We start from the raw sequence: 13,087 nt of genomic DNA on the forward strand, positions 1-13,087 counted from the left end.
CTGACATCAACAACAAATGAACATTATAAGCTTTACAGAGGTCGTATGTACTTCAGGCTACTGGATCAGATTGGTTATATATATATATATATATATATATATATATAATAAATGGTTTGCTGTTACCGTGTCCATCCCTCTACATCAAAGGTTTAAGCCAATAGTTTATCTCAATTTCTGAAAAGCTGACAAGGTTTCAAGACGGAATTGAATTTCCTTTCAAGTTGCAGCCATTAATAAAAGGTTGACATGGGTTGAGTCAGTCATATGATGTGAATTTCAAGGACAAGTGCATTTTTGAGCATGTGTGTTTCTTGTATGGGCACCATATTCAAGTACATTTGTTTGTGTCAGAGGTTCTTAAATTTGTGAATTTCCAGGGACACCGAATAAACAAGCTTCACACCTCAAACCCTTCTCTGAAAGTTCTTTTGTTATCAAAGCATCCTGTGGGTTTGGAAAAGATCCCACTAGCACCTCTAAAGATCACCAATTAACGCCTAATATATTGTGTGTTTTATTAGTTATGTGCTAGAACTATTTTTTTGACAGGGAACAGAGACTTCCTTGAGTCTTTTGTCACTATGAGCTCCTACCTCATAGCTTGATCTTGGATAGCTGACCCCTGGTTGGCATGCAACATATGGACAGAGTGAAGGAGCTGCTCAGTCTGTCCGCCATTCACTTCCTGGTAAAGATATTCATCAATGGGCTCCTTCTTCATGTGCTTCATTGAGACTTGGTGGTGACCATGAGCCCTCCCGTGCCCTTTGGACCCTCCGCGGACCATAGACCGCCCGTTGTTAGATCTCTGATTCCCGTAGCCGACGTTGGCATCAGAGCCTGCGTCTTCGTCCTCGATCACCACCAGATCGGTCGGCATCTCCTTAAACTGGTAGACCAGCCGCTGACCCTCCACTTTCGCCAGAATGCCTCTCTGATAGTAGTACCTAGAAGAGAAAGCAGATGAGGGTGTTTATCACATTAGGATCATTCAAGTTCAACAGCTTCATAAAGTGTATAAGTGTGTTATTATGTACATGTCTGTGGAGTCGTGTCTGCTAATGTGCAGAAAATGGTTGTGTTCATTTGTGTTCGTATGTTTACCTGAGAGCTCTTCCCATAGTCTCGTAGTTCATGTCAGGCTTGTTCTTGTGTTTGCCCCACAGCTTTGAAACAGCCTTGGAGTCCACCAGCTTAAAGATGCCTTTCTCCCGCTGTGTCCACTTGATGTATTTGGGACAGGTGTTCTTATCCTGCAGTAAAGCCAGAAGGAATTCCCAAAGGTAGATCGTGGTGCCTGCAAATTGGGAAGGGAACTAAATTAAGTCATGTGTTTAACATTGAAGCACATCAGACATTCATCCTTGGAGCTGTGCTATAGACATCTATAATTCATTTAGTAGTTTAGAGTCTTGCTTGAAAATGTTATATGGCACCTAAAGGGTTGCAGGAGAAACTGCTCTTTTTTTAATAACCATTGTGGTGTCAGTTGTATGTGTGCCTGTATGCCTTGGAAGGGGATTAATTATACCAAGCCTGGCAGTAGATTACTCTAATTTGTGTGAGGCTTTGGCCAGATGTGGTTAAAAACAGCAACGCTCCCAGTAGCCACTTGAATCCCAGACACTGTGTCAGAGTGATGTATATGTGCGCAGCTGAACCTGCACCCCCCCCACCCTCTTTGTGTCACACTGTATGGTGCAATGAGGATTCACATTGAGCAGTCTGCTTCTATCGGTAGAGCATCAATGTGCCCTCCAGCCTGCAATCACTTCTGTTTCCCTGCGAAACACAGCACTGTGAGATCCCCTCATCCATTAACTTGCCCAGTCGGACTGCAGGGGTTGAGGACTGCTGTTTGCACACTCAACAGGAGGAAACAGAGCATACACGAGAGGAGGGGAGACCTTGATTTTTATTGGCTCATTACAGAGAAGCGGACAAGTTAGTGAGGCTTACCTTTGCCCTCTTTGCTCTTCTTCCTGAGTGGCAGGTTAGGGGTGGTGATAGGAGAGCAGGGTCGCACTGCCCGCGGCTTCCGCACTATGAGTCAGATTAAGGTGTCGTGTGTTATAAGGTGAGAGGTCACAGTGGAGTCGTACAATTACCTACAGGACTAACATTTTAGTTCAAGGGATTTTTTTCTGTGTTTTAACAAGGCAGCTTGGTCACCTAAAAATGACGTTCCCATACAACTAAACTGCAATGTCATTTACGTTTCGAGGGAAACATATTTCGTACCCGATTGCGTTTGTTTTTGACGTTCTCAAATACGTCTGCAGAAGACTGTGTAGGGAGGAGGAGGAGGGGTCAAACAAACACTGGACTTTCACCCAGGAGACTGCTGTTCATATCCCGTTAAAATCAAAATTCAATGTTTTCATTTACGTTCATAACTTAAATGACGCAATAAACTTTTTTTGCTTAAAGCCAAACCATGATCTTGTACTAAACCTAACTGAGTCACTTTGTTGCCCAAACATAACCAAAAGTTAACCACGTGTTAAACTGCGAGGAAATGTATTTACATACGTAATTGAGAATGCAGTTTAAATGTATGGGAACGTAGGAAACCGGGTTGAACAAGGAGAAGAAGGACAACAGTCTTACCTTTGGTTTTCTTCTGAGGTTTTAAGGCACATTTTTGGGGTATCTCATCCATGGATGATGTGTCCTCATCTAGGGACATGTCAAGGGCATCGTTATCCATCTGGTCAGGCCTCAGAGGAGCGTATGTCAAGTCTGACTCCAGCAGAGTGCCGTAGGTGTGAACTATACATAAGCAAGAGATATAGGGAAACACAGACAAACCATGAATACACTATAAATAATGTTTCTCATGCTCAAAATATGATCAATGTTAGATCAAAGTTGAAATATGCAAAAATAACTTACTCATACGCTTCTCGTCCAAGATGTTGTTTGGAGACTCCATGTTGAGCAGAGCTGCTGCAGCTTCGTTCGTCTCCATGCTGTCTTCTGGGCCAGACACTGAAGTTTCTGTCAACCAGACGACAACAAATTAATCAATATAACATCTTTGTGGTTAACTACATTGCAGCTAGCATTTCTCCCAGGCTTCTTTTTTATATCTCCTGCCATTAAATGTGGTTAAAAGTAACATCATGATCAGTTTGTCTGTTTGTCAGCAGGATTAGGGGAAAAACTACAGGTCATGTGGCCATGCGGATACCCGCTTTATTTTTACTGATGGAAACAGCCTTGGTGGAGGTCTGCGCTCTCAGAGTGCACTTCTAGTTTATTATTGGAAAGGTTGTCCTCCACATATGCTATATGCTGAATTGTATGCTTGCATGAAGACACATTTCACATATTTACATATTCAGGTGACGTACTTTGCAGTGAATAATTGTAATTCATTAATTTGAGGCCTCTATTTTAGCACTACATATATTAGATAATCATGTAGTATTCCATAAGAACCCACGGTGACGCAGATGTCACACAACCTTTAAATGTTCTGGTAAGTTCCCTATACAGCTTTACCCTTGATTTTAACTCATGAAGTCCCTAAGTGACACATACTGAACATCCTGGTGGGTCATGGGCCAGGTCATTTGATTTTGTGTTCCCATAACAACATTACCAAGATGGCCATGTGCCAGGACAACACATGTGACAGAACTAGCTCAATCTAAAAAGCTTGTTTTTTGTTGCTAAAGGTAAGATTCAAGCCATTTAAGAATTAGAATGCTTATATAACATGTCTTTTATTACATTCAACCTGTTGTGAAAACATTTCTTGATCACATTGATACCTGTCAACATTGGAATTTTAAAATAAGGGAAATCTTTGGCGGACTCCGCCCATATTTTAACAGCTCTCAGCCCCCCAGCCCCTACCCATATAATGTAAATGTAAACACATAAGTACATACATTCAGGAAATACATGTTTATGTAAAGTATGTATTTTATTTATTAGTTATTATCATCAATTTATTTGATGATTGATGAGTTGTGTGGCTTTTGTTTCCCCGACGAGTAGCCTACTTCCTTGCGATGACAGAGTTGGGAAACATGTCCGCTACACTGCGACTGAAATCATCGCAGAAGCTGAAGGCTACATTATTTTTAGCGCAAAGCATCAACATCTTTCCCTCAGCTTTGGTCACTTGGTCTGCCTCCGACACAGTTCTTGTCACACATGAAGTCATTGACAGTGAATGTTTTTGTGCCTCTTGACGTGCTTGTGCTTGGACGATTTTTCTTGCTGGCGAACTTCGCTTATTCCTCCGTGTGCGATGCTATCTCCATCTATCTCCCGTTCACTGTGACTCTCATCCCTATGCTTTCATCTTCTACTGTGTTATTGCTCTTGTCTTCTTCTTCTACTGGCTGGATAACGTTTTTCAGCTAAAGTTAAGGCCACTTTACACTTTAAAAAAAAAAAGATTTAAGGTTAAAAATACGGGATAATTACGGGAAAATATTTAAACGGGAGGAAAACGGGATAGAAGGAAAAGTACGGGATAATCCCGGGAAAAACGGGAGTGTTGACAGGTATGCATTGATATGAAACAAATAAGATAATATTGCTGTCACATCGGGACTTTAACCTTAAACTTTCTCAGAAAATCTAATGTGACACATTAGTCACAATAAGAAATTTGATTATGATCTGCTCAGTTTAGTCTGTGTTATGTTCCCCATAATGTTCCCTAAAGTAGAAATGGGTCCGGGTTCTTATGGGTTAAAAATAAAAAGATTTAGTTAGTTTGAGATTTTCCTGCTTGAAGTGATCTTCCACATGTTTGCTAACTGTTAGACTTGAACACTTGTGTATTGTATGTAAACCTATCTGAGCACCGTTGCCGTGTGATAAATGAAATGGTTAAGTGAAACATCTTTACCTGAGAGGTCGACCCCTCCCACCAAGATGGAAGGCTCCTCCACGATGTGAAGAGTGGTGTCCACCATGATGCCGTTGGTCACCTCGTCGGACTCCAGGCCTGAGTAGACCTGCAGCAGATCGGCTGCAGGCACCTGCTCAACAATCACCGCTGGGAATACTGACGGGTCATCCAGCTGAACAGAGAGAGGACACACACACATACAGAGGAAGGTATGAGACGTTGTAACACAGGGAGGCAGGGGACTGACTGGTCTCTGCACATACGTATGTGTATATATGCAATAAAAACACCATTAATTCCTCCACTGCACATCATAAATGCAATATAAAAACCCCCAGATGACATCAGATTAATGTTATAACCAGATTTGGTCTCTTGTCTTTATTGCCTTGTAAAATATTGTATATTCATACTCAACTTCAGCTAATGTGGAGGCACATAGCATGGAGGAGAACTCATTTATGTGGTGTTGCAGCAGTCCACAGGGACCCGGTGAAGAAGACAGGACCCAGCTGTTTGATTTGGCCTACTTCTCCTGAGAGGTTAATCTTATGCTCAGATATTATATAAGCCCAATTGAATGTTAATGGATCAATCGTGAGTTGCAGGCGAGCACCCCCTTCATCATGTCCTAAATGTGCTTTGGGAATTGTAACCATGCTGTCTCATTTCAGAGATGGCTCAGCCTGATGCAGGAAGGAGCTGGGGGACAGAGGGAATTACTGGAGCTTGTGCCAAACCACTGAAACAACTGAGAAGCACAACATACTCGAGAGCTCCTCTAATACAGACGGGGTCAAGAGTGCTCACTGGTGCGCTTGGTTCGTGTCAATGGGAAGTACATGGGGACTAATTCACTCCTTTCAATAAGTCCGTCATGTGGTCATTTCCACCCTCGCTTCAGATAATGAAAAACATACAACACGAGAGGCAGATCTGATTTGGAAATCAACACTGAACATGTTTATGCCATAATCATAGCTTTCGTTTTCAGTATAAAGGTCACCTCAGGTACTTTGATGCAAAACAACTCAGAGTCACCACCAGCAGGTGGCAGCAGACTACACTTCAAATATGTACTGAAATAATATCTTTTACAAGTGCCAAGAAGCAGCTTTGGCTTTTAAGTGTGGTATCAGTCCAAATCACACTGAAACGGATCAAATTTTGATAAAAATGTTCAGTAAACAGAATTACCCTCCAGGGTTACTACAATCTTTCAAAAAAAATCTTTTATGTGTCCAAACAAAAGATGGTTGTATGAATAACCGGACAAACACCTTCTTGATATCATGCTGCGTGTAATCAGGGTGTAACTTACAATGCTGCCCTACAAATAACAAGCTGCATCACTCTCTAGAACAACTCTCACATGTGAAACACAGTTAATACAAAAAAGAAAATACTAACTAGGGGGTTCTTGCCTCCTTGAATATACGTGTGTGTATTATGTGGTCATTTTACCCAGATACATACATGTTTACAATCATGACCTAATTAAAGAGGGAACGAGATAGAGAAAAGGTGCAGTAGGAGGAAAGTGAATAAAGGCGTATCTGTCTCTTTACACAAGTCTCCATTGTTGGTTTGGACCTCTCGGGCATACCAGGTGTCTGGGCTTTGAGCCGTGGGGGTGGGAAGAGCAGGCAATGGAGTCCATGGACACATTTTGGCTACACTTTAACCAGGAAACTAACAGATCGGCTCATTATTTGGACACGGTGTTAAAATGTTGGGCCTGTTAGTCATTTGATACACTGTACATAATGTAGATGTCTGCGAGTCTAGAGGAGGGCGGCTATCATAACTTTGAAGATCAACAACAAACAGCTAATGGGATCTCAGTAGAAAACCTCAAGGGGCTAATAAAACCCAGAGTTTTGCTTTGACTACAGTCAATGTCTCACTGACATACACTGGATGTTTCCCATTAAAGGTAGACATATTATCAGATAGCTAGACAGTGAGGCTACCACGTCTCCTTGTCTGGGTTGAAATGATGTTTGCTGTCCTTGAGTGAGAGTCAAGCATGTGTGTGTGTGTGTGTAGACAGACAAAGGCATTTTGACTATTGTTCTGCTCCCCCCCCCAACGCAGAAAGTCCCACACAGTTTGCTGACAGCAGGAGACGTCTGAAGCTGCCTCTGCTGTTGTTTTGATGTTAACTGGGTTCTGTTTTTGCCGGGAACACCTTCAAACTAGCATCGTATTGTCATGTAAACCAAGTGTTGATTTGAAAAGCGTGTTGCAATGTGAAAAATAATCAGTATGGAAGAGAGAGACTGTTCTATATAAAGGTTTAAAATGGCGATAAGGTGGGGCTCTCGGGAGAACCGGCGCCCAACATGTAGCAAAGTCTGGCAAATGATATTGGACATCATAAATGTTTGAACTGCTTCTTCCTCTTTGCTGACTCGGATAGTCTTTCTAGTAGAGGAACAGGGCCGATAAGAATCGGGCTGATTTGCATTTCTGAGTTCCCCATTCTGCCTTTGAAAGCAACAGCATCTGTACGAGCTGTTCCCTCCACACCCGCACTCTCTTCTGCTTTACCTGCCTGGCGACAATGATTCCAACTGTCTGTACACTTTCAATATCCTCATTATCATGATATATGAGAGTGCTGCAGCCCCGTAGCATGAGAGACAGTATCACGCTGTTCACCTAAAAGCCAAATGCTTTTATTTCTATAGCTTGAAAAATGTAGAAACTTTTACTTTTGTTTTTCATTTCAAATGAAATTTGTATGGCTACCCTTTGTTGGACGGAAAATCACAAAGCTAAGTATCATGCTACAGTCATTACATGATACACCTTAGGGAGCTACTTATTGACTTAAAAACCAATATAGCATGGCTAATCATTACAAAACACATGCTATGATTTCACTGAGCTCCAACAGCTTTATTGTGTCAAAAATAAATCTTTACAACAGCCATCACTGCAGTAACATGTTGTTCCTTTTTGGGGGGTATTTCCAGGATTTGGTAAATAGGGGTATAATGGCTGCATAACAGGCTGAGTGGGTGCAGCAAGGAACACAACTGTAGAGCTTGAACAATGCAGGACCTTTTAGTGGAATTATACCATCCATTATAAGCAGCCCTGTAACTGGTCCATCAGGTTAGGCCTGAACTGGTGCTATTCAGGGCTCTGGTGACAACTTGTCACTCTAGACACACACATACAGATACCAGCACACATAAACACACATACATCCACACTTACAATCAATCCTGCTCCACAGGATTCAGACACGGTTGTGGGGATTAGATAACTGCAAACCTGAACAGGCAATGAAAAGACACATAGGTTCACACAGTATACAAACACAGTAACCTTTGTGCCACAAACACATTCACGGACAAGCCCCACCCTTTCCCTCCCACGCACCCTAACCTTGCTGCAGGTTTTTCAATCTTTCCATTTCTGTGCTCCCAGCAGCCGACACTTTTATTCCCAGACATGGTCTCTGCTCCATCCTCCCCTCGGCCCGCGTCGCTCCCCAACATGTTGTCACAGTTAAAGATCACAGGCTCTGAGCCACAGCTAATCCTACCTCAGTGAGCATGCTGTTTACACACACACTCTGTTTGCTCTGCTATGACAGATCTTACATTTATCAACAAGATCTAGATCATGAAAAGGATGTATGGTCAAAGACTGGTCCAAAGGTCTTTTGCTCAAATAACATTGTTTTAGTCTAGAGCCCATTTATGTATAAAGGCAAAACAAAGTTTCGATTACAATTTCTTTGTGCGCCTACAAATAGTTTATAGGCTATTTGTAACATTTCACTAGTTTGTTGGTCTAGATTCAACAATTCAACAGTTTTGCTTTGTCTGTAGATGTTAAACAGATTATCTGAAATGTTACAAAGACTATTTGAAGGCGGACGATCCAAATGAAGGGTGACCAAAACCTCAACTGTGTTGTCTTCCAGTGTGATACGTACCTGATTGATTTCGTCCATCCCGTTGCTGGCAAATTCAAACACCAGTTCACTGGGCTGCACTGCAGTCGTCATGGTCAGTTCAGAGGGCAGCGAGCTGCCGAAAATATCCTGGCTCCTCAGCTTCACCTCACAAAATGGCTTCCCTGTCGTTGTCCTCCTGTTCTCTAATCTGGGCGGGTTAGCGACCACGAGCAGAGTTTCAGAGGAGTGATGTGGCCCAGGTGGGAGCAGCCTCGTCCCTCTCTGACACGGAGGCTGGGTCCCGCTGCGCCTGGAGCATCTACACCTGCAGAGAGACAGAGAGAGATAGGGGCTAAGGTCAGGAGACATATTAGATCAGTTTCATTTCACTGAGAGAAAAAGAGGAGCAGAGACAGTAGTGCAAGAGTGATGGTGCGAGGGGATAAAAACCCAGGTTATTTTTTAGGCCTACAAACTCGCTATTCAACTAATAACAGACCCAGACAGGCAGGACATACGTACCTGGGCTGTGTCTAGTTATACAGGCTGAAATCAGATCAGTAATTCCTGCGTCCCTGCCTGACAAACCTTTTAATAAATGAATGAAGACCAAGCTAAAAAGTTGTCTGTGCCTGTTTGCAACAGGTTTCAGGCTTAATGACGATGTAATTGTATTCCTGCACGTATTAGAAAGTTGTTTTTAATAATCTTAATCCAAATCCAAATCCTTAATCCAAATATCAGAGATGGGACAACAAAATAACGTAAAGGTCGGCCTCATTCGTCCATTCATTTCAGGTCTCTGAGACCGGATGAAAGTTATCTTCTAAACAAGCTAGAGCTCAAACAAACTATCAGTTAATGTGTCGATTATTTTCTTGATTAATTGAATAATGGTAAAACATCAGAAAATAATATCCCAGAGCACAATGTGACCTCTTCAAAATGCTAATTTTGTCCGACCAACAATCCAGACAAAACCTATTACATTTAAAATAAATTATTCTCACATTTGAGAATCACAAATCATCAAAAAAAAAAACTTTTAAATCAATTATCACGATCGTTGACAATTAATTTTCATTCCATCGTACAATCAATTCATTTAAAAGCTCTAAAACAAGCACAACAACACCCCAGTGCACAATGAGGAGGATGCCAGTGCACAACTGATTCTGATATCATCACAAACGTCTACCATTTCATAGCTGTGTGTCCATTCCTGAAGAGAAGACACCCCTCAGTGCACAACCCTTGATCATGAGACACAGGGGGCTGACTTTATGATCACATGAGAGGGTCAGAGCGAACCTTCTCTCTACAGACACACACACACACACACACACAGACACACACACACACACACACACATACACAGGCGAGAGATCACTCGTGTGATGATGCTCTGGAAGCCCCTCTGTGCTGACCCTCGGGGAGTTACTGTGATCACAGGCAGCGGGGGAGGAAAACTGATGGTTGTGTTGCTTGTTAGTGAGTGTGTGTCTGTTGAGGTGTGGTCCCAACAACCCAATACCCAAAGACTGGGCTGAAGGATGGGAGGGACTGAAGAATAAATGGACACCCTCGGGCCACAAACACCCCCATCCTCCTCTTTCCCAGAGACCAAAGAGCTGGCAGCAGTAGAGAAGTAAGAGATGGCAGTGTTTAGTACACCCCCTCAACACACACACACACACACACACACACACACACACACACACACACACACACACACACACGGACAAACACACACCATCCCTGCTTTTTCCACTGCTGCAGGGTGGAGCTCATTTGCTTTGAAATGCCTGTGTGACTGACGAAGTTGCATACCAGGCCCAATTGTATTTTGAAGTTTTGGTAACAGAAGAGGAGGTGATAGATAGACAAAACTTCTGTGCATCTTGTGGGGCACAGGGGCCAAACACATTTCACGATTAAGTTAATCTTCATGCTAAGCGTCCACACAGAATAGTAGCATGTGGCCGTGGTCTGGAAAGCATCGCTTTGGGAGACAGAATAGAGAGAGACGGGTAAACTAAATCTTTTTGAAGGCGAGTGTTTCATTCCAGTCAGTCCCTGTTGTTGTCTCTGCTGGGCACTGTCCATGCCCACCTCTGCCAAAGCTGGACGCTGCTGCCATCTGTCTGAAGCTCTTCAGTGCCCTGATCTTCTTGGCATGTTTGCGCTTGGAGAGTTTGACAAGCCATTACCAGACTCAAGCAGAAAAGAGAGGATGTATTGCACGAAGCTTCCAAATGGAGGAAGAGGTATAAATCATGTAAAAAAAAAAGAAATGTGACTATTTATAATTTGACATGGCCCACACACACATTGACAGCAGAAGCCCTCATTTGCCCTCTGTGAAGACCAAGACACCCAATGTGGGATGAGGTAGAAGTGCAGCGGCCTGTATCATATGGGATCACTCTGAAATTGACCTGCCCAGCCTCGCTGCCTTCTGCCACATGCGAGAAGCTAAAACACCAGGCTACCCTCTCTCTGTGCATCTCGATTCCTCTTTTGTCGTCATCTGTGTTTGTTTTACGGACATTTGTGGAGCTGTTAGTGTGAAAATTTCAGTTTATAAGCCTGCGAACAGAACTTTTGTTCAATGATGAAGATCCTGTGCGGGGAGATGCATTTTATTACAGTGGGTGTTGAAGGATTCGCCTAACATCACACAGTACATGAGTAATGTGAGAGAGTTCATGCCTCTCTAAACTGTCAGATTTTATTTAAGAGAAGAACCTTTTCAGTTTTATAAAAGTTGGAGTCCTTATAGAACTTACTTAGGACCTGATTGTTTAGGAGCAATAACAGCAGGGCTCTGTGGTCTAGCGTGGGGACAGTAGATGTTTTATTTTCAATGCATTGTGTTTGTACATTCCCGTTTTGTATTTACATGTACTGTAAACCTGTCGATGTTTAAATAAAAAATGTTTTACAAAGATGAACAAATCATCAGTATCCAGTCATTAACGGGTTATAAGATGACGGGAAACAGACTGCGGGAGATCAACGAGAATCAAGATAGACGTGAACAGTAAGTCTTCTATTCGCCCGTCCCATGTTTGTATTTGTGTGTCCGCGTATGTGTGTTTTCAGCTGTATTCATACTATAACGTATCAGACTGTGTCAGTGTTTGCATGTGTGTATTTTCTATATCCCTTCTGTCAGTGCTTCATTGATCTGAATGGCCCAGTTGGCATTGTGCTAACAGCAGACAGGGATACAAGAGAGTCAGCCATTAGTCCGACGCAGCCTGCACATTATCCCTGAGCACATGACGACAGCTGTCTTGTTCCAGCACAGGGGCAAGGTTGTAAGTGAACTCACTACGTCATGAAGAGGAGACGAGGAGGAGAACAGCAAAGGGAGGGAATTTACAGGGACCTTAGTCAATGCATAATAGTCCACAGAGCAAATAGACTGCATGTGACTCATAATGGGTGGTGCCTTCTTTTGACAGGATTTTAGTGTGGTTAGTTACCAGGCGGGGCATCCTGGTGAGCGACCCAGAGATCTACGGTATGAAATGTGCAATAGTGGTGTGTGTGTGTGTGTGTGTGGGAGGGGGGGGGGGGGGAGTGAGTATGAATCCATGTCATATTGTTCACATTGGGAGGATTCCTATTGCTTTCTCTGTTAAACACTGAATGAAGGAAAAAATGCTATTCAAACAATTTGTTAAAACTATCTCTCTAGCTAGCTCTCCAATAATATGAACAATAAATAATTTCAAAGCTGCTTTAATTAATGTTTGGTCACTTGGGAGCAGCTGAAGAAGCTGTAAACACAATATTAATGAATTATCACCTTATTAAGTTGTTATTTGCTAACATGTTAACACACATCCAGCAGACATGGCGCAACATTAGCATTCATTTGAAGTTGCTCTGTTTTGGTCTCCACCAACCCCTCAGGGAAATATCTGACTGTTAAGCTGCTAAATGCTTCATTATGTTCACAAGCCAGTCATTAACTGTGTCGGTCATCTGTTTGGTGCTGAGCACGAAGCATACAGTCAGTTTTTAGAGCTTTTTTTTGTTGTTGCTGAAAACAGCAGTCTGCAGCGTCTGGAATCAACTCTGATGAGAACCAAAACAACGAGCTGAAAGATGCTAAAAATAAGATGAGGGGAACTGCTGAGTTGGTGAGAATTCTCTGTGACTTCGACTCCTTTCACATTATATGTTGTCCTCTGATCCATTGTTAATATGAACACTGATAAGTGCAGCTTTAAGACATTTTGAAATCAAACATCTCTGAACAGCTTGTGCAATGAAAGGAA

The 13,087-nt window shown here is 42.5% G+C and overlaps 1 protein-coding gene across 6 annotated transcripts in view; it reads right to left on the reverse strand.

The window, feature by feature from the left end:
- The window catches only part of elf1 (E74-like ETS transcription factor 1), a 40,510-nt gene that overhangs the window by 1,479 nt on the left and 25,944 nt on the right, over window positions 1-13,087 (reverse strand). For 3 of the 6 annotated variants that reach the window (XM_029442378.1, XM_029442377.1, XM_029442379.1), the window contains 8 exons: window positions 8,835-9,120; window positions 8,108-8,164; window positions 4,877-5,051; window positions 2,899-3,003; window positions 2,614-2,775; window positions 1,963-2,046; window positions 1,108-1,300; window positions 597-950 (listed from right to left, as the gene is read on the reverse strand). In XM_029442378.1, the coding sequence (XP_029298238.1) occupies window positions 597-950; window positions 1,108-1,300; window positions 1,963-2,046; window positions 2,614-2,775; window positions 2,899-3,003; window positions 4,877-5,051; window positions 8,108-8,164; window positions 8,835-8,906 (1,202 nt within the window). In that variant the 5' untranslated portion in view covers window positions 8,907-9,120. The other 3 variants (XM_029442381.1, XM_029442382.1, XM_029442380.1) reach the window with 3 other exon arrangements.

The sequence above is a fragment of the Cottoperca gobio genome, chromosome 10 (assembly GCF_900634415.1).
Source record: "Cottoperca gobio chromosome 10, fCotGob3.1, whole genome shotgun sequence".
NCBI lineage: Eukaryota > Metazoa > Chordata > Actinopteri > Perciformes > Bovichtidae > Cottoperca > Cottoperca gobio.